Genomic DNA, 27717 nt, shown 5'->3' with positions numbered 1-27717 from the left:
CGGCAGGAGCGGCCGCCGGTCCCCACGCCGGGCCGGGGAGCATCGCACCCCATTGCCGCGGCCCCGGGAGCCGCTGCCCGGCACCGGCGGGGTCCCCGCGGCTGGCGCGGCTCGCTCTGTGCTCTCCGTCTCGCCGCTACGTGTGTGTCTGTGCTGTCTGCGGCGGAGAGCCCCGGTGCGTGCCCCGGCTCCTGTAACAAACTGCGTGCCTCGGGCAGAGCACCGCTGCTGTGCGAGTGCGGCGCGTTTGGAGACTCGGGGGGAGGTTTTAGCTGGTTTGGGGTCAGTCCTTGGAGCCGTGTTCCCCCCGCAGGAACTGATGCTTGCAGCAGCGCTCCTCTCCGTTTCCAAGGTGGGTGGATGGTATTGGTATGTCTGGGTTTGGTCAGGAATTGGATGATGACCACTCGTGTCACGCTGCTGACCGACCCCATGGGCTACTGTGGGTTGGGGGGTGGGGTGGTGTCTTGTCCTGCTGGGCTTCCTGCCTGGTCTTTACCTGAAGGGTTTGGCACTAGGCACCTTGTCACTGCAATGAGGAGGCAACCAGGGGTTTGGCTTGCCTGGCCACATCTGCCCATCATCGTACCTGCTCTGACATTGCAGTTGTGCTGCCTGGGTCGATCGCAAACAGAAGTGTATCTGCTGTGGGTTAGGTTTGGATTGTCTGTTTTGGCAGGGCCTGAGGAAGACTTAAGAGCTCTCCAAAGAGAGTCTCTTAAGTGTAGTGTGTTGTTTGTGCTTGAGGCGGGAACCTGGAAGTGAAGTTGAATGTAGCAGTGGAAGGTCGTTAGAAACAGTTTATGTTTTCACCAGCAAGATGCACTTGGGTTTCTGATCTTGTCCGCTCATGGGAGCAGTTGAAAGAGACAAATTTCAGTGACCTCTTCAGCTAGAAGCTTTCATTTATCACAGCTTCCTCCAGCTCCCAGTCCCTGCCTTAGCAGTAACAGCAGAAGTGCAGAGATCCCAAGTCAGCTTGCCAAAAGTGAAGCCTTGCAGCATCCTTTGTGAAATATACTTGTGCATATGAGAAAACAGAAACGCAGTTGTTGTTTGAAGTTGTGCATCCAACAGTTGTCAGTGTTAGCAATGGAACCTTGCAAGTTGTCAGTTTTAAGCTCTTGCTTTAACCACTAAGTACGCTGTTTTCCACTAGATGCTTCCTCAGCCAATACTGAAAGCAGTTGATTGACTGTTAAACTCGCCTGAAAGCCTGCTTGAAAGTTTCCACCAAGCAAGGTTCTTTAGGCCTCCCTCCCATCGGATGCTTTTCTTACTCCCTGAGGTTCCTCTGCCCCTCTCTAGCGATCCTGTTGTACTTCCAGAATGAGGTATGGCTTTGCATTTCCATTTCTCTTAAGTTGCTTTTGCCTGAGCTCCTCTTTCCCTCTCTCTGGCTATTACCTGTGGTTCATGCTGAGCTTGGATGATGTTGTATTGCTCTGATGCTCTTTCTCTAGTCACTCTGGAGCCGGGAGCCCCACAGCCTGGTTTTGTCACAACGTGTACGTTCTGCTTTCCTATCTCTTCCCTTGCTGACAACCCCTTTCATCATCAGCCCTGCACACAAACAAGGTTAGCTCCAGTTCAGATTACATTAGTGTACTTCTGCTTCCCATTACTTTTCTCTGTGAGCCTGTTTTATGGGGTCTGCATGTGTAAGGCAGGCATTGAGCAGCATAAATGCTCAAAGTAAAGGAACCTTTATTTCATAAAGGGGAAAGCACAAGCCAAGGGATTCTTTGGATCCAGTGGTTGTTCAAAGCCTGGTCCTTGTAGTCTCCATATAGCTAGAGCAATTCCTTAGGAGGCGGAAAAATCCGTGGTTCCCCACTGACATCTTGATGCAGGGAAGATGCTCATTTTGATGTGTATGTATCAGCCTCTCTGGTAGGGCAGAGGATGCTCTGTAGTGCTTTAGAGGCCTGTAGTTGGCTGTGTGTTTTCATCCCTCACCCAGTTATCCTGGGCACATTCCATTGTATGTCTACTGCAGTCTGATGGTTTGTGTAAGCAAAGTAGAGAGTAAAGGTGGCTAATGGAGGGCTTAGAAATATCTACTAACAGGTATTATCAAAGCAATGTAACTGTGTCTATTATGTAGAACTGGATAAACATCAAAATACTATGAATGACTGAATGAACCAGTGTGGCAGGATGTGAGAGATCAACATACAGAATAGAGGCTGTTAATATGCAAAAACCTCTGATTGTTGTATTTGGTAGAAGTCTTATTATGCTAAACTAAGCAAAGGAGATTAGAGTATTCTAAACTAGGGCTTGAGGAAATGAAGCCTAAAGATACAAGCTGTAGAATTATAGAATAGTTAGGGTTGGAAAGGACCTTAAGATCATCCAGTTTCAACCCCCCTGCTATGGGCAGGGACACCTCACACTAAACCATGTCACCCAACCTAGTGATTTAGGGGGTTGTTCAGTATTTGAATGTTTCTCCACACCTTTTCAAGAGGTCTTACTGTTTTCCTATCCGCTCTTATGCTTGTTGTGTATGTATTGAAGGAGGAACCAGAGACAATCAGAGCTCTAGTGCAACTTGGCCTATGCTGAAGGTGCGGCACTGTCACAGGAACTGAACAAGAGCAGTGATGGCCCAGCAGCACCGATCTGCACTTTACAGAAGGCTTTCCAATCTGTTCTTGGAAGTCAGTTTTACAGCCTGTGAGTGCTCCAATGCCTTGCCCCAGCATACAGCAGACCTCTTTTGTGCCATGACCAAGTTTAAAACCCTTTTAGAACACTCATTGAGGTAGGACTGCACCTACAAAAGCTGAGGGTTGATCTGGATCTAAATGTGTATCAACTGTGCTTCAGACAAGTCAGGCACATATACTGCAAAATTCCTGTGGTCTCCTCCCCCAGCTAAGTTGATGCCTGGAATGAAGGTGACTTCCTGCTGTCTCCCACACAGCACACATCACCTGCGAGCTCCCTGCCCCTCGTTTCTTATCAAATTGAAAGGCATTTTTGTAGTCCTGGGGTTTAGTAATTGTGTAATGTGCTTGTGGGTGTCGGAGCTTCTGTGTCTGCCTGATGCTGCAGCCTCGCAGAGGTTTGTGGAGCACTGCTCCGTGTGTGATCGTGCTACCTTGCTGCTCAGTTCTGTTCTTGTTCCCCTCAAGAAGCTGCGTGTTGTAAACACCAGAGCTGTGGTTGATAACTCTGTCAGGGGAGAATTGTGTTAGTGTGGTTTATGTTGACTGCTGGCTTGATAAATACTGACTGGGTAATTTCAAATGTGTCTCTTACACTCTGCATAAATTTGCCTTTCTGTGCAATTATTTATTCCTCAGGGTGTGTGATCTCAAAGCATATGGTACATCTTATTACTGGTGGTGTGTCTGTATTTGTTATATGGCATCCAGGAACAGTTTACGTGCTCTCCTGGCAGGCTGGTGCAGGGACTAGTCCCATGTGAATATCAACTCTGCCTTGGCCATCTCTTCCCTTTACTAAAGATGTACATTTAATAACTTCACACTAATTAATGGCAGGGGAAACCTTAGGGAGAGCAAAGGAGTCTGTAGCTTTCCTGAAGAATGATGTATTGAGGCAAAGGAGAGGGGGGAAGTTGAGGATTTGCCTTCATCTGAAAGCTGGAATTTTGCCTCATGGTTATTTTCTTCCACCTCTTTTGCTGCCCTGTGATGAACAGGTCTGGGCATTGTAAGACGGATTCGTTGTCCATACAGCTCTCAGTAAGGAAGTGATTAATACCAATGGATGCATCTTTCCTGATGGTCCCTCCAGGATATGATTCCATATCCCAAAATTACTGAGGGAACAGTCACCCACTACCAGGAGGTTTTGCTGCTGTAGCAGAGGCAGGGTCAGTGTGGAATGGGTCCATGTGTATTTTATTCCTAGCTTCCTGAGAAAGTCTGTACTACACAGATTACTTTCCCCTTACAAAAACATCCCACAGAACAGAAGTGCAGGTGGGAAGGAGAGTACGCTTGGATTCTCTGGGAATTGTAGGGAACAACTTTGTGTTTGGACCCATGGAAATCTATTGTTGGGTGCGTGCTTGATGCTTTGGGACCTGTGTGATGTGACAGCATGATTTCTCTTTCTCGTGTGCTCAGAGAAGGCCAAAGCAATACTGTGCTCTGCAGTTGGAGAGCTGGTTTATCTGCAGGCTGAAAGCAGCAGCTGTAGTGGCCCCACACAGACCTCAGTCACAGCCCATGCTGTGTCCACACAGTGCTTGTCCCACTGCTGGGCTCTCCCAGTGGGTTGGGGCTGGTCACTCCCCACATTTTCTTAGCAGGATATGAGGTTCCCATCATGTGTGCTTGCTGCTTTTGGGAACAGAGCTTCCATTACTGCCTCCCTCTGGGATGGGAAGAGTGGTTCTTTCTTTAGGGCACCTGGGGCCCTGCCTACCCAGAGAGACAGAGGAAACTGCATCTTGTGTTCAAGTGCTCAGCTACACCAGCAGCACTGCTCACAAGACACTGCCTGGTAATGCCCTTTCCTGGAGTCAGCATGATTGCATGGCTTGTAGACAGCCTTTACAGCGCATGGTCTCGAGTGTTCTGCCCAAGCAGGTACATACCATGGGTCAGTTTTTGGGTCAGGCTTGTATGCAAGCAGACCCAGAGCAAAAACTGCTGTATGAGATGAATAAGAAGCTGTTTGAGGCCCTGTGGTTTCCTCTAATGTGCTGTGCATACCTCCAGTTTACGGCTAAATGATGTTCACGACATACTTGGCCTTCACAAGGGCCAGGTCTTTAGCTTGGCTATACTCATTGTTATGACTTGGGCCACCCAGTCTTGACGTCCATTTCCCTTGTATGGAGTGTATGTATGTGCTGTAGAGCAAGAGCTTTGTGTGTTCTCACTGTCCGTTCTGATGCTCAGCCCCTGCTACACTGCCTGGCATCCTTGGAGTTGGAACTCAGCAGTGTTCCTGCCTTGCACTGGGAATGAGCAGCTGAGGCTTGTGGGGGATGTGGCTGCTGGGGGAGGAAGAAGTATTATAGGAAGCCATAGGTGAGGTGATGTGGAAGTATTCTAGCAAGAATACTTTGTAGTATATTGCAGTAGGATGAGTGAGGACTGTGGGTGTCTTGCAGAGAATGGGTGGCCCAGTGTTAATAAGCAGGGGCCTTTGGTAGGCTGTATACCTGCTTGAGGTTGACTCTGGGTTTGCATCCCACTGAAAACAAAGCTTCTGTCTCTCCCTTGCTTTGAGAGATCTGCAAGTTGTTCAGGAAACTGATTTCTGTTAATTTGGGGTTGATTAACTTGAACCTCAGGCTGCCAGACCTACAGGTACCTACCACAATATGGGACTTTCAGTATTAATCTATCTATTCAGCAGGATGAAAGGCTGAGAGGATGCTGGGGCCTTTAAAAATTGGCAGCATCCTGAATTTAGTAATGGGAAGGGGGAAAGTGTGGTAAACGAAGCATCAGAGACTGTGCAAGTCCAGAGTTGTCCTTCCTGTGGCATATTCCAGGTTCTGTTGGAAAAATCCCTCTACATCAAGAGATAATCCGTGAGTTTGGAAAAACAAGGTATTGAACAACCTGACCAGGACATTGTAGTGCTAGTAGTTTAGATAGGTACTTTATATCTGGTGGGGTGTGACACCAGGTAGAAATCCTCAGCAGGAGGAAGCAGTTCAGTCCACTGTCATGTGTCCATCTCTACTGCTCAGTAGAGTCATGGTAGTTTGCTGCTTTTATGCCACTGGGCAAGGCAGAGGGAGCAGATCTCTAGAAACTTGCTGGGTTTGTTACTGAGCACAAGCAGCTTGTTTTGCTTTATTCAAACTTGTAAACCGTGCCTCCTCCCCCTTGTACTTCCCTCCTTCTTAAGGCACATGGGTGGTTCTGTGGTCCCTGTATCCGGTCTCTGTGTGATACAGTGTGTGCGCTGAGGAAGTGGGACAGATAAAACATAGCTCAGAGTTCTGGGAATCCTCACCTCAGTGCTGATGGGGAAGTGCTGCACTCCCAGGCACTGGCAGATAAGATGCTGGGCTTCTTGTTGTACTGAAGCATAGGGGCTGCCAGCAGGGCTTCATGATTTGGGAGACCCAAACCTTCAGCAGCATCTTGCTTAATTTCTCTCTAAGTTCGTACAGGGACAGCTGCAAAGCCATGTTTTAAATTGTGAATGGGTAAATTTGGTCCTGGTTTCATGGGGTGAGGAGCAGTGACAATTGCTTGGGGCACGTGCAGGGTTGCATTTAGACCCAGCAGAGTCAGGCTGTCAGGAGGCTGAAGCCTTGCTTTCCACAGCAGCTATGAGCTCCATGAGCACCCTCCAGGCTGTGTTTCTCTGCTGACTTGGGGGAAAAGCTGGTAAGTGAGAGGGAATTTGGGTGAGCTGGCTCCTCTGCTGGGGTGGTTGAAGGGTATTAGTTACAGTATTTACCTGTCTCTTGCTAGGGGCTAATGCTAACAGTTCCAAGCTCTTCCTGTGTATGGGAACACCACACTCTGCTGCTTGTTATCAGAGGAGTTTTATACAGATGTAGTATTTTTCTTGTGGGTAGATGGATGAAGCATTTCTTTGACTGTGGTGCTACGTCTTTAAGAAAGCAAATGTATGATGGGTTTCTGTTCAATACCTTTTGTTTTAGCTGTGCACACATGCACTTATCCTGTCTTTGAAACCAAGTCTATACCTGATAGCATTCAGGTTCTTTTTCTCTTCTTTGGGTTCTTTGGATGTACCAAGATTAAATGCAGAGCCCTACCAAGTGAAAGGGTGCGAATGGAATTAACAAACCTATTTTGATTGCCTCAGCCTCACATGTTTTCCTTGTACTTGTAGAGGGGGGGACATACAGTGGAATATTATTTGTATGTATAAAAATGCACACTCGGAACCAGCAACATCTCTTTCTCCCTCTTGCAGACTGGAACTGAGCTCTGGAAAAACAAAGTGGAGCTTGGAGCATGTGGCCTGAGGACTGCACTACCAAGCCAGGGGTAGGGACTTACTGTTTGTGTTGGCTGCTTAGTTGTAGATGAGCTTATTGGGACAAGTGCCTTTGTTCTCAACTGAAAATACTTCTTTAATTTCTCTATCAGATGTAGATGTTAATCCCAGTCTAGAAAGGATTGCACTGGGGCAGAAGCAAATGCTATAGCATGTAGCCTCTGTAGCTTAAAAGCACTGGACTGAAAGGTTGACTGAAGGTGCATGTTTTCTGAGCTGAACCTTCCTTTCTTTGGGTTCTTTTGCACATTAACTTTCTACAGAGCCCAGCACAGATCTGAGGAGTTATCATGTAGTCAGCAGCTACAGACCTTGTTCCCTTTTCTTGCAGGTGGTAACTAAGAAGTGAGCAGGATGCCCCCAGGCATTTACTGCCCTATGGAATTCTGGTCCAAGGGGGAAAACCAAAACATCCAGGTGGACTTTCTGCTGCCCACAGGCATATATTTAAACCTCTCTGTGTCCTGCAATGCCAGCTTGGGCACCATCAAGCAGGTAACAGCCTTGTTTCACAGTCTTATCTGTGGTAGTCTCCAAATAGTCAAATACAAATACTGACTCAAAGTATTCAGAATGCCAGCTCACAGAAAATGAATACTGAAAATTGGGAATGGGAATCATAGGGAGAATTTTACTTAGTGCTTCTCTGAGGAATAAAAAGCCATAGTGAAAGCATGTGTAAATGAAATGTAGCTTCCTTGTTTCCATGGGCTGTGTTAGGGGAGAGTGAAGGAAAACAGTGGGAAAGGTTTTCTCTGCAGCAGCAGCCTGGCCTGGATGAGTCACAGATCACAAGGGACGGAAGCACAGTGCCAGATTTTTCCAGGTTTTCTTGTGCTGCAGTTATCAGGTAAAAAAACAACTCAAACCAGCCTAAAAACCCATAACTGGAGCTGACTGTTTCCAGCTGTTAAGTTACAGGTCTGTGTTTCACAGCCAGAATAGGCACTGTGCCAGACCAGAGGCCATCTACTCTGGAGTTCTGTCTCTATAGCAGGCACTTAGGATGAGAGTGAAGAAATGGAGTGTGTGGTGTGGAAGTGCCATCCCCTTCGAGTGAAGGATGAAGGGTTCTTGGTCTTGGCATAGATTTCGTGTTACTGGGGGCAAGTTATTTAACTTAGTTTTGCTTCCAGTGGGAGCAGTACCTTTAGTTCACAAGGCCAGCCAGTACTTACAGTGAGATATTCAGGTGGGGGATACTTAAATACTCAGGTTGAGGGATTTACTTTGCCTGAAACAAATGGCAAGCATGAAAAGAAGTCAGTTAAAGGCACTTGCATATGAATCTACCCAGCACTTCAGCATGAGTTGAAGCCACCAGATTTGGCTGAAAAGCAGCCTGTGATTGCAGCTCCAGGAATGCTGTGGGAAGGTTTGGCTGTGCATTGCCTTCACCAAATGGTGTATCTCAGGGAATGAGGTTGTGGGGTGATCAGAATCATTGAGGTTGGAAAAGACCCTTAGGATGATGATGAGGAGGGTGATGTTCTGGCAGTGCAGCGGTAGTTTCACCCTGCTGTTGCTCTGGCCCAGGTGGTGTGGAAGCATGCTCAGTATGAGCCGCTGTACCATATGCTCAGTGATCCTGAGGCCTATGTCTTCACGTGCATCAACCAGACAGCAGAGCAGCAGGAGCTGGAGGATGAGCAGCGGCGGCTTTGTGACATCCAACCCTTCCTGCCGGTGCTGCGGCTTGTGGCTCGGGAAGGAGACAGAGTCAAGAAGGTTATTAACTCCCAGATCAGCCTGCTCATTGGGAAAGGTCAGTTCCCCATCACCAGGAGTGTGCCAGGGGTGTTGGAGCATGGCTCTATCCCAGACACCCTTGCTACATGTGGAATACCGATGTAGGGGAATAGTGTGTGTGTGCAGACTCAAGAAGGGTGGCAGAGCCCTGGCACAGGCTGCCCAGGGAGGCTGTAGAGTCTCCTCTCTGGAGACAACCCAAACCCACCTGGACATGTTCCTGTGTAACCTGCTCTGGGTGGCCCTGCCTTGGCAGGGGGTTGGCCTGGCTGATCTCCAGAGGTCCCTTCCAACCATAGTGATTCTGTGATGTGTCCTGCTGGCAGAGGGCTATAGCAATTGGGTACATTTGTACATACTAAACAGGTAATTGCTCATAGCTTGGCTGACTTCTTTTGGCCAAACTTTGAGCATGTGTTCAGGAAGACTCTTTCACAGACACTTGATTACTGTTGGGTGCAGATGCTTATTTTGCCTTTCTCTCTGCTCTCCACATAGGTTTGCATGAGTTTGACTCAGTGCAGGATCCAGAGGTGAATGATTTCCGTGCCAAAATGTGCCAGTTCTGTGAGGAGAGAGCAGCAAAGCGGCAGCAGCTCAGCTGGGCAGCTTGGATGGAGTACAACTTCCCCTTGCAGCTGGAGCCCATGGCCAAAGGCCCTGGCACTGGCCCTTTCCATATCCCCACCAAGAACATTTTTGTCAACGTCAAGTTCCAGTCTGGAGGGGTAAAGTGTGGTCTTTTCTGTGACCATGTTTAGCTGGTTTGTGCCTTCCTTTTGGGCATTTGTAGACAGAATAGTGTGTGCATGGACATTGCTTCCATGTGGTCAGTGTTCATTTTCCTGTGGAGATGGCTGGAATGGAGACTGAGTCTACAGTCAAGGGAGCTGTTCCCCTTCATTGGGTGTACTGGTTAGCTGGTAGATGAGGTTGCTGTATGTACATGGGGTGGAAAGCTTTTAGGGTAGGAAAGGAGCACAGGACCCAATAGATGTCTTTCCTTTTGAACTCAAGAATCTGCTCAGCTCATGATCAGCATATGCTGCTTGCAGGCATCAGTTGCTGTTCTTGCCTGCTACCCTTGGGTTAGTGTTATTCCTGCATGTTGTGCCTGGGCATGGAGCAAGAGTCACCCCTATGGCAGAAGGGCTTTCCAGAGCAGTGTGTTTGAGCATGGTGACCTTAGCCACCCTCTGCCTTGCTGGTGGAATGGCAGTGGGATGATTTCACATGAACCAGTGATTCTGCTTAAACTGGACTTGAAGCTCCTGATTTCCAGTCTTGTGGTTGTGCTGCTGAAAGATGCTCCTACCCAGTTAGACAAATATTCCTACTTATTTGCTGATTGTATATGGGTGATTCTGCCTTCCTACCCTTCTCTTTATTGTCAGTAACAGGAATGTGGTTACCTACCTACTGAGTTACTGCTGCTCCTTGAGCTGGTTTCAGCCCTTTGCAGATGTTTGACAGCGTATGCTGTGTTGTTGGTATTGCAGGAGAGCTTCACTTTCCAGATCTCCCCAAATGAGTTCCCCATCACATTAATGAGCTATGCTATCAAGAAGCAGGCTACTGTCTTCCGCCATGAGACAGTGGAGAAGCCAGAGGACTACACCCTGCAGGTGAATGGAAAATGTGAATACCTCTATGGGAACTACCCCCTGTACCAGTTCCAGGTGAGCCTCATGTCTTGCTTTGTCAATGAGTCTGTTCCTATTGCTGGGAGGGTGGATTGAGACCTGTTATCCTCCAACCCAAGGAGGCAATGCTGTTACAGGAATGCAGCACAGCAATGGCAGGACTTGGATGCGACTTAGAATAAGGGATACTTCTAACAGCCTAACAGATCCTTATGCTTTCGGAGGCTAATGATCTAATCCTGTCCCTGGGTACCAAGTGCTGTGTAAATGCATTTATAGACTGTGGTTCTAGAAATGTCTGTTTGCTTGCATGGTGGGCTGGGGTTCTCTTTCTGAAAGCTGGGCAAGTAATGCTGTATCCTGTGTTCCCCTGGCAAGGCAAACTGCTGTTGGGAGTGCTGAATCCTCCTCAGTGTTTTCCCTTAATGCAGCCATTTGAGTCAGTTGATGAAATGCCAGCTATAAAAGGCACTTCATATTCTCAGTTCTGGCAACATGAGTCCAGTGAGCTGCAGGTTTATGAAGCCAAGAGGAGATAAATTAAAACTGATTTTTGGTTATTGCTGTGTCCTTTCTGTACTCCTTCCACCTGCTTTGTGCTCCAGCCAGTTCTGATTTGCTGCCTGCTCTTGCCTGGCTCTGTTTTATCCCTGCTGACTCTGTCCTCTCTTTGCAGTACATTCGCAGCTGTCTGCACCGAGGCCTGACGCCCCATCTGACCATGGTACACTCCTCCACTATCATTGCCATGAGAGATGAGCAAACCAACTGTATCACCAGCCCCCCCAAGACTGCTGCCAAGCCCCCCCCGCTCCCCAAGAAAAAGGTAAAAGGGGACATCCTCAACTCATCCCCTGATGGAGATGCTGATCTTGTGTGGGAGCAGCAGCTGGTTCTCCCTGCCTCCTCAGCACAGGTTCTAGGGTCTAAGAGCCAGGGATTCCCAGTCAGCCTTCCACCTCCCTGTGCAGCTTCCCTGGGTGTCACAGACCTCATGCTGCCCGCCTGCAATGCAGTGCTTTTTTTCTATTGGAGCAAAAGCATGTGATGAGAGATGAGATCTGATGCTGGCTTGAGAAATCTTTATTGTGCTTATTCCTGATTGGAGGAACCCTTTTCTCTTCCCAGCCAAACTATGGTTCTCTGTGGTCCTTGGAGCAGTCGTTCTACATCCAGCTGGTGCAAGGCAGCAAGGTCAATGCAGATGAGGGGATGAAGGTAGGTACCCACTCACCTTGGAGTGTTGGTTTTGTGTCCTGGCTTTCCCAGCTGCATCCCTTGTTTGTGTGCTGAGGAAAGCAGGGGCCCACAGCTTGGTCTCACGTGATCCTCCCTTATGCTTCATTCAGCCTTTGGGCAGTTTCTGAACTGCAGCACAACAGGAAGGGGAAGGGAAGATGCGAGCCAGCAGCCCAGCAGTGAGTTCTTAGGAACACTCCCCTGCCAAAATGGGAGTAGCAAACAGAGCTGCTGCCCTGTGGGAACATTGCTTGACAGTGGCATGGAGGGGAAGAGAAGTCTGCAAAGAGCAGGGTAGGGGACATTCAGCTCTGAGAGAATGATGGGAGAGGTTCTGACAGGTGAAGTTAAGGCAGAAGGCATGAGGCAGTAAAGGGCTGGGACCTGCAGGATGTCTGCCATGAAGGGGAAGTGGGTGAATGAGGAGAAGGGGAAGGGAATGGCTGCCCATAGGGAAAAGAAGGAAACAGGGCAAGAATATCTCACATGTGCAGGGCAAGGCTTTATAAAGAAACAGGCAATCAAATAGTTATTTCTTCTGCCCAGTGCCCCATTGTTTTGCAGCTCTTCTAATCATACATCTTCAGCAAACAAGTCAAGTCCCTGTGGATTCATGGCATTCTCCTCTTTCTCCTTCCCTCAGCTGGTGGTGCAGGCAGGGCTCTTTCATGGCAATGAGATGCTGTGTAAGACAGTGTCAAGCTCTGAAGTGAATGTGTGCTCAGAACCCGTGTGGCAGCAGAGGCTGGATTTTGACATCAATATCTGTGACCTTCCCCGTATGGCACGGCTCTGCTTTGCCCTCTATGCTGTCATTGAGAAGGCAAAGAAGGCACGTTCTACTAAGAAGAAGTCCAAGAAAGCTGTAAGTAAAAGCCAGTGTGGGGCTGAGCTGGGTTTGCCAGTGCTGGAGGGCACCATTCTGAACCAAATGCCTTCTGCTTTCAGAATAAGACTTCATTAATAAAAGGCCTTACACAGTGATTGCCAGTAACTTCTTCAACAGGAACAGGAAACTGAGGAGTGGCTGCTTGTAGGAAGGATTGTTTAAATGTAGTTTCTTGTCCAGAAAGACCATTAAGAAACATACCCAGCATCTGAATGCACATAAAGAGGAATCATTTGTGTGTCTCTGTTGCTGTTTCACAACTTCCTGGGTTTGTAGTTAGCTTAAACCATCTTCTGTGTTGCATCTTCTCTCTAGTAAGGTCTTCTATCCACATCCCCCATGGAGTAAGTTAACAGTTAAGAAAGTGGAAGAAAATGAGGAATATAGAAACTGGTTACAGCACAGCTTTTAGGAGAGGTAGAATGAAAGTGCATCTAACCTTGAATTTTCAAGGTTACAGCAGCAAGATGCTGCAAACTGAGGACAGAAAGTGTTAAATCACTTTGGAAGCCCTTGTTTTGAGCTTCTGAATCAGAGATGTAGCGATATTTCTCACTTTCCTCATCTCTCTTCCAAAACTTGTAGTTCATTAATAATTCAGTAACGAAAAGTAGATCTAAGTGTAGCCTGTAATTGAATCACTGGTTTCCCAGTGTTGAGCATGATGCCTTGAAGAGTTTTCTTCTAGAGGTATAAATCCATTTGTTCCTCTGAAAATTATTGGTTTTGCAGCCACAAAAACACTGTTTCCATGCTTTAAAGAGGGGGTTAGTCATGCCATCCTTACTAGAGTGCAGAGAAATGAGGTACTGACAAATGTGAACACAGCTTTTCAGTCTCAGTTCTGCTAGCTCCTTTTCTCTGCTGAAGGGTTCACTGAGCTTTGTTGTGCTCACATCAATAGGGTTCTCAGGGTTACAGTGCATTAATGTCTGGGGAGCAACAGGCAACCCACGAGTCCTGCTTGTGTGAACCAATTGCTGGGTTGGAGACTTCAGACTGGGAAACATTCTGAGGCCAGCATCAGGATCAACCCTTTTACTGTTGTTTTCTCCCTTCAGAATAGCAGAGCTCCAGCTCCTGCTGGCGGCTTTTGTTGAGCAGAATATCTGATTCATCCACAGCCTGCGTTTCTGTGGTCACACTGGAACCATTTCCAGGTTTGAAGCAGTCAGAAGGATCTCTTGCTGTTCTGATTGACAAAACACAACCAGCCTGGTTAGCTGGGTTGTTAAGAGGGTTTTGTTCACGTGGGTTCTGGTACTGGGGAAAGATGGATGAATTCTGGTGAGCACTTCATATAAAATCACAGTGTTTGCTGTGATTTTTCCACATGGGCAGCTGCAGCAATGAGTGAGGTGCCAGATCCCATTTAAAATGGTTGGTGAGAGGAGGTTACAGCCAGAGCATTGATTTTTGTGTTTGATGAATAATCTGTTTGCTTGCTTTGCTTACAGAACTCAGGGTTAGTTACATGCACGTTGTTTGTGTGTTTGGAGCAGATAGGTGGGACTAAATCATTTACTACAACAACAGGCCCACTTGCAGGCTGACTGGGATGAGTCAGAGGGTTAATGTCACCCAGAGGGTTGGCTCAGTGGTTCTGTAAGTCATGCAGGAGATATTTCTGTCCTTACAGTGCTGAATCGTTGCTTTGCTGGACTTTATCCACCAGAAATCTTGCCTTGTGTTTTGGCAGGCTCTGTGCTGTGGTTTGATGTCACTTGCTCTGTGAGAAAAGGTTATTGCTGGTGGTGTTTTGTTTGGCTTTTCCCTGTGATCTAGAGCTGATATGTCAGATGGGATTTCACTATCACATCAGCTCAGAGGTTTGTGAGAGGCTGTTTGGAAGTGATTAATTCTGTTGCATTAGAGGGAAATGCTGACTTTGCTACCTTCACCAAGTCCTTTGGTGAACCTTTGGGGCAAGCATGATGTAGAATGTCTCAATGGAACAAAAGGATGTGTCACTTGGGTTCCCTTCAAATATTCCCCTCTTTGGGGGGTCTCACTACAGTTTTGTCTCACAAGCTCTTTGCAAGCCAGTTTCTGTGCTCAGGTCTGCTTAAGCCTTGGTGTTTTCTGAGCAACTGAGTGAATTGCTGGTGTTGTTGAAACTTGTATGAAGTAAATCCTTATATGAAGTAAAGTGTTCCATTTGGGGAGCCTGGCTGCAGGGAGCCTTAGGTCATTTGTGGAACATATCTGTCTGCCCGGATGGCAGAGAGACAGGCTCTTCTCAGCCATGTCCTAGTCAGTTGATGGAGGCTTTGGGTTGTATAGATGGTGTTTATGACTGTACAGAGTAGCCAAGGCTGTTCTTCCCATTATCAGATGTATCTGGTGTTCCTTGCCTAGTTTTCTGAAGTCATGCTAACACTGTGTTCCCTGCTTCAAAATTAAGGTTATTCTCCCTTCAAACTGTGAAATATATGAAGTATGTGAAATATAGCTTCAAATATCATGGAGTGTAGAGCTGCAAGGCCTTACAGGCAGCTTAGATACCCTTCAGCCTTGCAAAATGAAGAAGTGTTAGACATATTTGAGGGAAGTGTTTGGTGCCATTTAGCACTACACAAAAGGCAAATATCTGAATCTGATGTGACTCCTTGTACTCTGATTTTAGGAGAACTTAAAAGGAAAGCAGACCTGGGGTGGTCTATTTTTTACTGGAGGTCTTTGGTGAAGGGGTACCTCTTGACTGCTTGTAGCATTCTGAGTAACAGCCTGCAGACTTGGAAAAGATGAAGAGTATATAACTTCTTATCCCTGGCTGTTGTGAGGCCTCTGCTTTACATGGGGATATCTCACTTTGTTATTGAGAACTAACTATTCCCTTCATGCAGCTTTTGCAACTGCAGCACCCAAATGAGCTTGTTTCTTTGCTGTGCAGGACTGCCCTATTGCCTGGGTGAACGTCATGCTCTTTGACTATAAGGACCAGCTGAAAACAGGGGAGTGCTGCTTGCACATGTGGTCCTCCTTTCCAGGTATGTCAAGAGATAGAGCTACTGTTGTTTTATGTCTTTAGCCTCCATCCCTAGATCAGGAGATGCCCTGTATCCTATATTGCTGTCCAGTTGCAGGAGGGCCCATAACAGTTTGCACTACCAGACCCTGTACAGTTGCTGCTCTATATTGTGATGACATCTAGAGCTCTGCCAAGCTGAAGGCCTTGTTTGCTTGGTATTGCATGTATAAGAGGTTGCTCCTATCCTGAAGATGTCACGTACTCTTCACTTGTGAGAGATCAAGTGAGCTGCTCAGGGCCAGGCAGTGCCCATGACAGAGCTGGGAGCAGTCTGTGCTCCACTTTCTGGACCAGAGCTTCAGAAGATTTTGGTCCATGTATTTATGCACTTTGTTTTCCAGATGAGAAAGGAGAACTTCTGAACCCCATGGGCACGGTACAATGCAACCCCAACACGGAAAGTGCAGCAGCCTTGGTCATCTGCTTCCCCAGCGTAGCATCGCATCCTGTGTATTACCCGTCATTTGAGCAGGTAAGGAACATGTTTTTTGGGGGGCACAGAAATTCACCAGCTTAACTGTGAATTCCTCATCATAGATGAGCATTTCTTCAAAAAATGCCCTTAACTGAGCTGCCTTTACACTGCAGACAGCACTAGGCTCTGCAGGAAGGAAGAGGAATAAAGGGGACATGAGTGAAAGTAGAGAGCTCCCTCCCTTTCAGCACAGGGTGATAACATGCTGTGTAGTTATGGGGATTTTCCATCTGTCACTGCCACTGGCCAGACACTTAAAGGGGAAGAAGAAATCTGGTTGTTACAGGAAAGGAAGGAGATTTGCTGTGCCAAGGACATAGATGCTCCCCTGTGATGCATGTTCTGGCTCAGATGCTTTAATAGGTTGTTCCTATGTGCAGGGTGGCTTGGGCTGTGAGGGCTGCTTGGCAAACACATGTTTGTTCTAGGAATGTGGAATAACTCCTGTTAGCTGGGAGCTCAGTGACCAAGAGCCCCTGTGCACAAACTCTATGGGTGTGCACGTCTGTCCCCTTTGGGAAAAGGACTCATCCCTTGTTACTACCAGGGAAGGGAGGTCTGTGGACAGCTAGGTTACACACCAGAGCAGAGGGGTCCTGCTGAGTACATCATCTGCACTTGGGCTGTGAGGTGCAATTCCCTTCTCTGGAGGTGGCAAGTGGCTGATCTCTAATACACCATAAATGCTTGAAGTGATGGTGAAAGTACAGAGGAAATGAGGAGCCTTTCTCAGACTCTTTGTTTGCGTCTCAGCTGCTGGAGCTGGGGAGGAATGGAGAGCAACCCCGTGGTGCTGCAGCAGAAGATCCTGAGGAGGTGAGTCTTCTGGCATCAGTTTTTCAGCCATATGCAGGTTATGTGCAAGTCTGGTTTCATAGATCAAGTTATACATTTCCACCTTACCCCCAGCCAGGGTTTTTTTTCACCAAACTGGGTCATGCCCCAGTCCTATAGAGATCTCTAGGCTGAACAAGTCCTGTGGGTTGAGACTGAGCCCCCTGTAAGCTCTTTCCTATGATTCTCATTAATAGAAGCTGCAACTGAAGGAGATCCTGGAGCGGAGGAGCCACACTGAACTATATGAGCATGAGAAAGATCTGGTGTGGAAGATGAGGTACGATATCCGCGACCAATACCCACAAGCTTTGGCAAAGCTGCTCATCATCACCAAATGGAACAAGCATGAAGATGTTGCTCAGGTGAGGATGCTGGGGTTGGCAGCCTGTTTGGTCTGTCTTTCAGTATCTGCATTGCTCTGTTGTGTTTGTGAGGCCACCTTAGCAGGGGATGGTTTGCAGTGCCCTGTGCAGGTAGGTTTGGCATCACTGAGGATGAGGAAGAGGAATGTTTTTTGTTCTCAACCACTGTGATCGTATGCTGAGTGGTACCCAGCTGAGTTAAGGGCTGGCTCTGCTTGGCTCTGTGACATCCCCTCTAGAAACTGGAGGCAAGAAAAGATCTGCTTAATTCAGAGCAGAAATAGGATCTGGATGAGACATTCTTTACTGATAGTGAGACCAGCACTGGCTACCTCAGGGGGTCTGTGAATCTCTTCCACTGAGAGCATCAGACATCATTTGGGGATGGTGTCTGTGCTGCTCATCCCTCCTTGCTTTCACAGGGCCTTCTGAAGATCCCTTTCTAGTCTACATTATTATGCTGCAGAAAAGTGCTTTTACCCAAAGAGCTTATTCCACCAACTGCTACAGCAAATGTAACCCTCCTGTGGACTTTGATGGCTCTTCCTGTCAGCCTTGCTTGGAAGTTTGAAGGGTTTTGACCTGGTGTCTGCAAACTTGCTCCGAGGCATCTATAAATAGTGACCTCCCCTGCAAAGGCGTCGCTCTTCCAGCAGTAGAATTTTAGATTTCTGTCTATTGTCATAAAAACCTTGTTCCTTTTTTGCTATTTTTCCCCTTACAGATGATATCCCTGCTTCAGACCTGGCCAGAGCTGCCTGTCCTGAATGCTTTGGAGCTGCTGGATTTCAGCTTTCCTGACCGTTATGTTGGCTCCTTTGCTGTCAACTCATTAAAGAAGCTGACGTAAGCGTTATCCACAAGGGATATGCAGAGCCCTTTCTATTTCTGTGCAGGGCTGCTGAGGGGGACTGTGAACAAGGCTGACAGCCTTGTCTTTACAGTTCTTGCAAGTACACGTGTTGATAAGGTTCTCTTTTTCCTTTCTCTCCACAGAGATCACGATGTGTTCCAATACCTGCTACAGCTTGTCCAGGTGCTCAAGTATGAATCCTACCTAGACTGTGAATTAACCAAGTTCCTGCTGGACAGGGCATTATCCAATCGCAAGATTGGTCACTTCCTCTTCTGGCATCTGAGGTAAAGAGCAAATGATTTAGGCTTTTCCTCAGGAATCAAGTGAAACCAGCATTTACTGGTCTGCTCATGGCTCTGGGAAGCAGGACAGCAAGCAGGGCTGGATGTGTAGATGCAAACATACTTATTTAAAGGCTGTTGGCTATCCTTCAGCTATTGTCTTTAACCAAAGCATTGGTGGGAGTTCCTTGCTGTCATTACCAAAGTATATATGTATATATATGTATGTGTATATGTATTTTTGTGTGTGTATATATACATATATATGTGCATACAGGTGCCTGTGTGTTGAAATTTCCTGTGGCCGTCTGTGGCCACCTGCCAGTTCTGAGCCATATGCTCCAAACTGCCCTTGAGTAATGCCCTCAAAGGTGGGGTTAGCAATGTAGTCATCCAGAACGATGCCTCATCACTTCAAGCAATGGTTTTTCTATGGGGGTGGGTGCATTATTTTCTCACTCCAGTACACAGAATCTAAACAGCAGCTGACGCTCTGCACTCTTTTCTCCCCCTTCTCTTTGTGCTGGCATGAATGAAAGAATTAGTCACTCACTGCAGTGAGTCAGAATTGCTCTACTCTTCTTTCTTTCTCTAGGTCAGAAATGCATGTTCCTGCAGTTGCCTTGAGGTTTGGCCTGATCCTGGAAGCATACTGCAGAGGCAGCACCCACCACATGAAAATCCTGATGAAACAGGTAAAGCCTGCTTTTAGCCACAAGGCTGACTTCCCTTTTTCAATTTAATGGTATCAGCAATACTAAAAAAGCCTTACAACTGCTATATTGGGTTGGCCATTTCCTATTAAGAGCCTGGTACTCCCCATCACATGTGACTTTACTCAGCTCTTGGCTGCATGTGTCCCAAACTACACTACATGTCCAGAATGGTTTGAAATGGCACTTTTGCATAACCAGAACTACCCAAAAGCACTGAAGGGCAGGGACTCATCCTCCCTTTTCTAGCCAGTGCTAGTCCTTTGGTGCTTGATAATGTCCATGTTCCCTGGTGCAGTCACTGCCTTGCAATGTATCTGTGCCCAGCAAAAATCCATTATTGATTGTGGATCTGCCTCAAGCAGATACTACTAAATCTGTTTTGTTGCAATGTGTGAAATTGCCCCAAGTTGAAGAGGAGGCAAGAGATAGACCCAAGGCTTATATTTCACAGTAGACTTTAATAGTTTTTAAGCTTTCTCCAGGAATTTGCTGTTTGTTACCCCTGTTCCTTCCCTCCCTTGTTTCAGGGAGAAGCCCTTAACAAGATGAAAGCTCTGAATGACTTTGTTAAAGCAAGTTCTCTGAAGGCCACCAAGCCTCAAACCAAGGAGATGATGCACGTGTGCATGAAACAGGAAACTTACCTGGAAGCACTTTCCCACCTCCAGTCCCCCCTGAACCCCAACATTATCCTCGCTGAAGTCTGGTAAGGAAGTTACTGCATCTCTTCATTTGTGCTGCAAGCTTTGTTCAGCAGCAGGGCTGGGCTTCTCCTCACCCCTAGGTCCCCTTTTCTCATGGAAACCCCCAGTCTGTGAGCATTTGCTGTTGAATTTGCAGCTTAGATGGCTGCTCATTGAAGAGATGGCAGCTCCAGTGGTGATGTTTCTGTCTGCTCTAGTGTGGATCAGTGCACCTTTATGGACTCCAAAATGAAGCCTTTATGGATTGTGTTTAATAATGAAGAGACAGGTGGAGGTGGAGTGGGAATTATTTTCAAAAATGGAGATGGTGAGTCTGTTGTTCCTGATAGTCCCAAATATTTACTGGGGTGAGTGGGCCTAGCTATGGACCATGCAATGTGTAAATGAGGACCATCAACGTGTTTGAATGTTCTGACAGTAAGCTGGAGAGATAAAAACTCCCCTGTACATTTCATTTGCTGCCCTTCTCTTTAAGATTTTAGCCCAGCAGTAGCAGGATACCTTTGCACAGTAAAAGGAAACCTGATGCAGGATCTGGAAGAGCTGCTGCATTGCAAACTGTAGGGTTGGAGTATCTGCTGCTCACTGTTGTGTCCAGACAGATGTTTTCTAAAGTGGTACACTGGGAAGAGCTTTGGCAAGGTGAAGTAGTGTTTACCTGCATTAGTAGAATCATGTCTGAGTTAAGGCGTCTAGAATGGTGGCTTTATGCTATTACTGCAGTAGCAGACATGGCTGGCTGCTGCTGTTCTTTCACAGCCAGACCTAGCAAGTGACAGATGCAGCAAAGGCACCTCCAGTAGCCTGCTTCAGGGGCAGGACAAGTGCCACCTGCAAGACAAGAGGAGGGGATAACAGGAGGTACTTATGACCCTTTTATCCCTTGTAATGCTGCACAGATCTTCGACAGGACATGCTGACTCTGCAGATGATCCAGTTGATGGACATCCTGTGGAAGCAGGAGGGCCTGGATCTGAGGTGAGTAATGTGCCCACAGTTGTCCTACTGCAATTATATGTCACAGTAGTAAGGCCGTTTGGTCTGCAAACTCTTTTGTCCCTGCTGAGTCTGTTTAGTATTCTGAGAGTTGCTAGTCAGGTTTTGTGTGAGGGGTAGAGATGTAAGGTACGTATGGCAGACAAGGGAAAGCTTATACAAGATAACACAACCCCATTCTGGGCAAGATTTCAGTGGAAGGGTTTCTTTCATCTCTGCAGGATGACCCCTTATGGCTGCCTCTCCACAGGAGACAAGACTGGACTGATAGAAGTAGTCATGCAGTCAGACACCATCGCCAACATCCAGCTGAACAAGAGCAATATGGTGGCCACGGCAGCCTTCAACAAGGATGCACTGCTGAACTGGCTGAAATCCAAGAACCCGGGGTAGGTGGGCTTACCTTGCACTCGGGGCTGCTTCACTGCTTCCTTTCAGCTTGAGACACTTCCTGCTTTACTCAGTTTTCTCCTTCAGTTATGCATATTTCCAAGCTGCCCTACAGTATCCAGCTCTGCTGCACTGCATCAGAAGGCATCATATATGAGCAGATATGGAGGCAATTGGGTTACCGCTTGCAAGCTTTTTTTGGTCTTTGATAGCTTAAGGTACTGTCCAGCGGCTGGTCCAAATCCAAATGTTGATCATGGCGTTGGTCCTGTGACTATCCAGAAACAGTCAATGTGGTGGCAGCTGGAAAAGGGGCAGAAGGACTAATGCCGAAACTGGAAGGTGAAAAAAGCAAGCAGCATAAGAGCTGTGTAGTTTGGGGGTTTACTAGAGACAGAAGAAGGCAGTAGCAATACCTCAATGCTATTCCCAGATAACAAGGCACCAACAGGAATCATTCTGGGAGCCCACTCTGTCTTTTGGATCTATAGAGATCTAGAAATGAGTTAACTGAGTTGAAACAAAACCATTTTTTATTGAGGATTTGGATACAACCTTATCGGGACCCCTCCAATTAGACATTGCTACTGCAGCTTGTGTAAAGCAAGGATGGGACTTCCGTCTCTGGAGAGCCCTATGGAAATTCAAACATGATTCCCTTCTGCAGGTTTGCATGGGGGAAGCTGTAAAAACAGCGTTACCAGGGGTGACACACGGGTGTTCAAAGTCCAATTCCTATTCAGCCTTTTTGTCCTCTTCAGCGATGCACTGGAACAAGCCATAGAGGAGTTCACTCTGTCCTGCGCTGGGTACTGCGTGGCAACGTATGTGCTGGGGATCGGTGACCGGCACAGTGACAACATCATGATCCGGGAAACAGGACAGGTATGGGGGCTGGATGCTGCTGTGGAAGTATTGGAAGAGGGGCAGGGATGCTACTTAGCAATGGACAGATCCCAGTGCAGTCCTAATGCTAAAGGAATACCTCACCTTCCATCTGAGAGGCAGACTGGACAAATGTTCTCAGTAGAGGCTAAATGCAGCTTTATAGTTTGAATTCCAGTTCTGTAATCTTTGCTGCCATCAGCTGCTGCTGTTAACACTCATTCTGAAACTACATTGAGACCTGTGTGCAGATGCAGGCTCAAGCACTGCACTTTCCAGTCTGAAGACTTGGCTTCAGCTGAGTCACAAATTGCTTGTAGCTGCTGGGTAAGATCGTCATTTACTTGCCTGAGCTGACGTATTTATAGTCTTCCTTCTAGGAAAATACTACTTTGTTTTATAAATGAATGCAAGTGATCAGCATGGTTTCAGTTTCACACTGACACCTGTACTGATTCTGTCTCTTCCACACAATAGCTACCGGTTCGTATCTTCTTGTAGTTTGGAAGACAAAGAGCAAAACCAGGAAAAAGAAAACGAAAATGCCTTTGTTAAAGGGGCACGTACTAAACTGCATCACTGATACTTTGGTAAAGGGGGAAGTTTAAGCCATCTTTCTTGCTTAACTGGGAATTACAAAAAGCCTAAAGGACTGCCTCTTCTCCCCATTCAAACATGCTCGGCAGGGCAGTTACAGATTATCCACAATCACTTATTATCCACATGGGGGAGCTGATGCCCTGCAGTGCTCAGCTTTGGTTTTGTTACCTATAGCTTACAGATGCTCCCCAAAACTGCCTTAATGTGCAGCATTCTGCAGCAGATCATCCTTCCCATCACTACACTGGTGCTGTAATGGCTTCATTGTGCTGGGTATTTAGAGGATGAAAAGAGGGGAAGAAGACTTAGGTGAGCAAGTGCTATTTTGTAGGAAGTTCAAAACTGGACATCTTTTCCAGCATCCGTTTTAGTTCTTATTTTGCTTCTACTCATGACACACTAAGGCTTTAGAAAACCCAGACATCTCTTCAAATATACCAAAGTATTGAAGAAATGAGTAGCTTTTCTGTCCTGTCCAACACCTAATTACACTAGAAAGCAGCTTGGCAAGTAAATACTGCATCTTTTCCCAAAGGAGCACCATGGGAGAGGTAATTTTTTTGCCTCCTCAAATCCTATGGTGTCTTTTGAATACAGTAACTGTGAAGAAAACTCAACCCTGATCATCTAAACCAGATGCTATTCTGAAAACAGCTCTTTTCTTCCTTACCTGTAGCTGTTCCACATTGATTTTGGTCACTTTTTGGGGAACTTCAAGACTAAATTTGGTATTAACAGAGAACGAGTTCCTTTCATCTTAACCTACGACTTTGTGCATGTCATCCAGCAAGGCAAAACTAACAACAATGAGAAGTTTGAGAGGTAAGTGGTAGCGGTTAAACTTCAGCTTTTAAAACCCTCAGTTCTTCCACCAGTTCTGTGTACCCACCAGCTGTCTGTACACATGAAAGGACATAAATTATTTACCCATTAGAGAGGGTGGAAGAGCTTGGCAGCCACCAGTGCAGACAGCAGGCTTCATACTAACACAGTCTTGCTTTATGAAATGGTTCATCCCTTTCCCTCACCTTCCTTTCTGAACAGGTTTAGGGGTTATTGTGAAAAAGCCTACATGATTCTGAGGCGCCATGGGCTTCTCTTCCTGCACTTGTTTGCACTGATGAAAGCTGCTGGCCTGCCAGAACTCAGCTGCTCTAAAGACATTCAGTATCTAAAGGTAAGAGAAGCAGAGCTCAGGTACAGTTAAAACTGAATACCTGATGCTGTAGCTCAGTGTGAAAGGACATACTCTGAGAAGCAAATGAGCTCCAAAAATGGTGAGTAGATATCCACCATCCCTGTGCAGCACATCAGAAATGCCAGATGCTGGCGCTGAGGACGTAAGTTCAGATCCTACAGCACAAAGGCAGTGGGTACCTTGTAGAACCAGCTTGCAGGGAAGGAGGCAGAGCTCTTTGGTTGTGTGCCATTTTCTGTTCCCAGCTTGCCTCTTACAATTGGAACATCCTAGCTCTGGCCAGCTGAGACAGGAGCGCTGTACAATGTGCTATGTGTAGGATGTATGTATTTATTTACCATGTTACTACAGTAACTATTAAAAACAATTAACAGCTACTCATTTCCTACACAGTGCTCCTTTCAATTGAGTAATTTCTTAGTGAGTAAGCGTTTTAGTAGTTAACTGTTCACTTGCACTTCCAGTGAGGCCACACTGATTTCTGCCTCTTCCCTTCAGGATTCCCTAGCTCTTGGGAAAACAGATGAGGAGGCACTGAAGCACTTCAGACTAAAGTTTAACGAAGCCCTACGGGAGAGCTGGAAAACCAAAGTGAACTGGCTGGCACACAATGTGTCCAAAAACAACAGACAGTAGAGCAGCAGTGCCAGCCTGCACCCATGCTCCAAGAGAATGTAACCCCTGCACTGAGGCCAGCAATTGCAGGCAGGTTTCTAAAGACTGATGGATGTTGAAGATCCCAGACCTGCGCTCCCCAACATCAGCCATTGCTGCATGACTGAAAACGTGTTGGACTTTCACCAGCCACATCATCGTGTCTGCTGTAGGTCTTTGGGGAGAAGGGAGAAACATGAGGCAATAAAACCACTGCATACAGTGAAAGGTAGGTAGAGGTACTGTACACTTCAGAACTCATTAAGCTTCAAATACATCTTCTAATGGAAGAGTTCAGGCACTTGTAACATCCTTCTACCGTGTTAATGTGTATATTTGTTTCCTAAAAAATTAGCTGAACACTGAGAACCTACTATCCCTGTAGCTCTTATACTATAGCCCCTCTTTTCAGAGGCATTAACTTTCAGTGTACACCAAGGTAGGTCAGCTTAAATCATCCCTGATGCTGACTGGGAGCAATTGATTTATTCTGCATTGTGACAGTGTAAAAATGTCCATGTTGTTGTATTACCTTCTCTCTGCTACAGAGGCCAAAGTGTTCTGAAACTGAACTGGAACTCACCTATTGCTGTCAAAAAGCTGATGCCACCAGCACAGGCTTGTGTTGGCCAAGGGGTTAGGTATTTTTGTTTGCCTTCCTGTGTTGAGCCTCAGTTCCAGGGTTTCTGCACTGATTCTGGGTAAGACTGAACTATCAAGTTGGAATGTAGTATTGGTTGCCGCATGTACCTCCTGTTGGGGTACACTAGAGCTAGTTTGCCATCTGGTTTTCCAGTAATACAGGCATGCAGGTGCTGGCCTACACCTCTAGGATCCCTGGTATATAATGCTGTAATTCCAGTGTCAGCTGAGCCAGATGCTGCCACTCTCTTCCCAAGTTACTTGGCCAGTCTGCTCTCCTGCATCAGGACAGAGGGTGCTAGATGAGTGGGTTTAACACTGAACACTTACAGAAAGTTCCATCACAACAAATGTTCTCATCTTCTTACAAATGTATTCCCTATTCTTTCCACACTCTTCCTCCTTTCAACCACAGTTCACAACTCCTTTTATTAGACTGGCTCTGGGTTCCTCCAGAGAGCATCCCGTACTGGTACCTAAATCAGGACAGACTGTCTACACCAGCCTCCTCCTGTTCTCACCCCTGCCTCTGTCTCCTTCCCAAGCAGAGTCTGTCCCATCTCCCACAAGGTGCTGTAATCAACCATGTATTTCTACTCGTGTCATATTTGTCTCCAGCTACTGTCCTCACCTGAGCAGTTCTGAGCACTGGTGTTACACAGGGACAGATGAAAGGAGCCACTGCTGCCTCACATGGGTACAGCGAGGGGCATCAAGCAGGCTGCAGCCTACGGGTCATGCTGGAAGACAGGTAGAGTAGCTGGTTAATACCTGCTTCCTTCCTTCCTTCCCTCTCCCAGTTTTCCCCAACATCAGGTTCCAATGGAGGTGCTCCATTCCTCTCTTTTAAGGAATAGTCTCATTTTCAGGGAAAGCTGAAGCCTGTTTTATTTGTACTCCCTTAACCAGGTCGAGCAATTTCCTTTTACTCACACAACTGTTTGTTTGTTTAAACTCTTATATAGGAAAGAAACCCACCAGGCATTTCAGAGCCTGCTTCTCAAGTGCTAAGAGGTGCATGCTCTGTCTAATGATTGACTACTCCCTCCTGTAAATCTAGCTTCATGTCTGGCTTAAAATTCCCATAATAGCAGCAAGTTTAGGACAGAGACCGAACGGGTCTGTTCCCTGCTGTGGAAGAAATCTGATTTGATGCTATTTCTGCATCCAGCACACAGCTGCAACTCCTGACTTTCAGCCCTTTTTAATGCTTTAAATTAGGTACCCCTGTACTGTAAAAGACAAGGTCAAGTACCTGAGCTGTGCAGCTGATGAAGAGCAAGTGAACACTGCCTTAAAGTAACTTTTACCTTAAGGAGAAACAAATAGTAGTAATGCTAGAATTGGTCAGTGAATGCAATATGAAACCCCTTTAACAAACCCCTTCCTCATTACCTTTACATACAGGTACCAGCAGATTCCCACAGTGTTACAGTTTCTTTCCATAACAACCTAATGCTATGAAGTCCATTCTGTACTGGTCTGTATATATTAATATAAACCAGGCTGCACCTCAAAGCACCCCTTACACACAGCTCATTTGAAAGCTCTAACCCTTGGAGCTCCTGTTTTTCTGCACCTTTCAAATGATGCCATTTGTCACAGGGACATGGCCAGGACATTTCAACACCCAACAGTATGTACCCTTCCAAGTGATCTAAGTTACTTACAGCCACATTCTGTAACAGTTCTTAGCATACTGTTTAACAGTAGGTACCAAGGTATGGCTGCAGTAAATAACTGGGTTTGCTGCACTTGTGTTTCAGACCCCACTTTATTAGCTAGAACCAAGGTAGCTTCCCATCTCCCTGTGACTATGCATTTGAGCCTAACACTAGGAAAACAGCAGTGGGTAAATGTGTACCAACTGTCTGGCAGGAAACACAGCATTTACTTAGAAGTATACAGTACAAAACTGAGCTGGCAACAAATTATGAGGGGAAGCTATCAATCAGATCTATTATTTGTTTGTAGCTGGTTTTGAGTAGTATCATTTTCTTTCCCTGTGCCAGATTATAGGGGCTCAGAGGGTGCTGGGTGATGTAAGTTAAATCAGGAGTAGGAAGATGCTTCTATCTCTTAAAGACAATCCATTATCAAATGCAGAAGTTTCCATCCATCCAGCAGTCTGGTGCTGCTGTGCACACTGGCCTTTTTAAAAGCCAGGTTTGTGGGGACCCAAACTTAACAGAATAGAAAATTACAATTTGCCACAGTTATGGAATAAAGGAAGGTTTGTGGGATCCTCCTGAAGGACTAAATTACAAATGCAAAAAGGAAAAAACAAGCCCAAACACTCAGGCCCTAATGGGAAGTGTGATACTAGAAAATACTGCAGGATTTAGAGCTCTTGCCATGCTGAGCAGTGAGAGAACAGCACAGCACCTGCCTGAATCACTGCTCCCTCAGCAGGGAGGTGACCTCCTCCTCATGTTCCCCCCTGGGGGGGGGGGGGGGGTGTGCCCAGGCTCTCTGCTTGCAGACTTCTGTTGCCACACAACTTTGCTCCATTTTAGAGAATATGTAGGTATTGCCATTTCCTTCCTTACTAACCTGATTTACAGAGCAAGTAGCATGCAGCATACCAGG

General features: G+C 46.7%; 1 protein-coding gene across 1 annotated transcript; it reads left to right on the top strand.

Moving 5' to 3' along the window:
• Positions 1-258: 258 nt before the first annotated feature.
• PIK3CD (phosphatidylinositol-4,5-bisphosphate 3-kinase catalytic subunit delta) lies at positions 259-27568 on the top strand. Its single transcript, XM_005143653.4, has 24 exons — positions 259-352; positions 6898-6971; positions 7313-7476; positions 8518-8746; positions 9229-9458; positions 10230-10409; positions 11050-11199; positions 11502-11591; positions 12256-12477; positions 15395-15491; positions 15874-16004; positions 16761-16823; positions 17039-17206; positions 17931-18052; positions 18203-18346; positions 18939-19038; positions 19587-19765; positions 19961-20070; positions 20663-20741; positions 20981-21148; positions 21911-22034; positions 23311-23456; positions 23679-23811; positions 24331-27568. The coding sequence occupies exons 3-24, from the start codon at positions 7336-7338 to the stop codon at positions 24466-24468; spliced, it is 3144 nt and encodes a 1047-aa protein (XP_005143710.1). The 5' UTR covers positions 259-352; positions 6898-6971; positions 7313-7335; the 3' UTR covers positions 24469-27568.
• The last annotated feature ends 149 nt before the right edge of the window (positions 27569-27717 follow it).

The sequence above is a fragment of the Melopsittacus undulatus genome, chromosome 12 (assembly GCF_012275295.1).
Source record: "Melopsittacus undulatus isolate bMelUnd1 chromosome 12, bMelUnd1.mat.Z, whole genome shotgun sequence".
NCBI lineage: Eukaryota > Metazoa > Chordata > Aves > Psittaciformes > Psittaculidae > Melopsittacus > Melopsittacus undulatus.
Note: the sequence above shows the minus strand (reverse complement) of the source record. Positions and strands in the feature narration are given on the sequence as shown.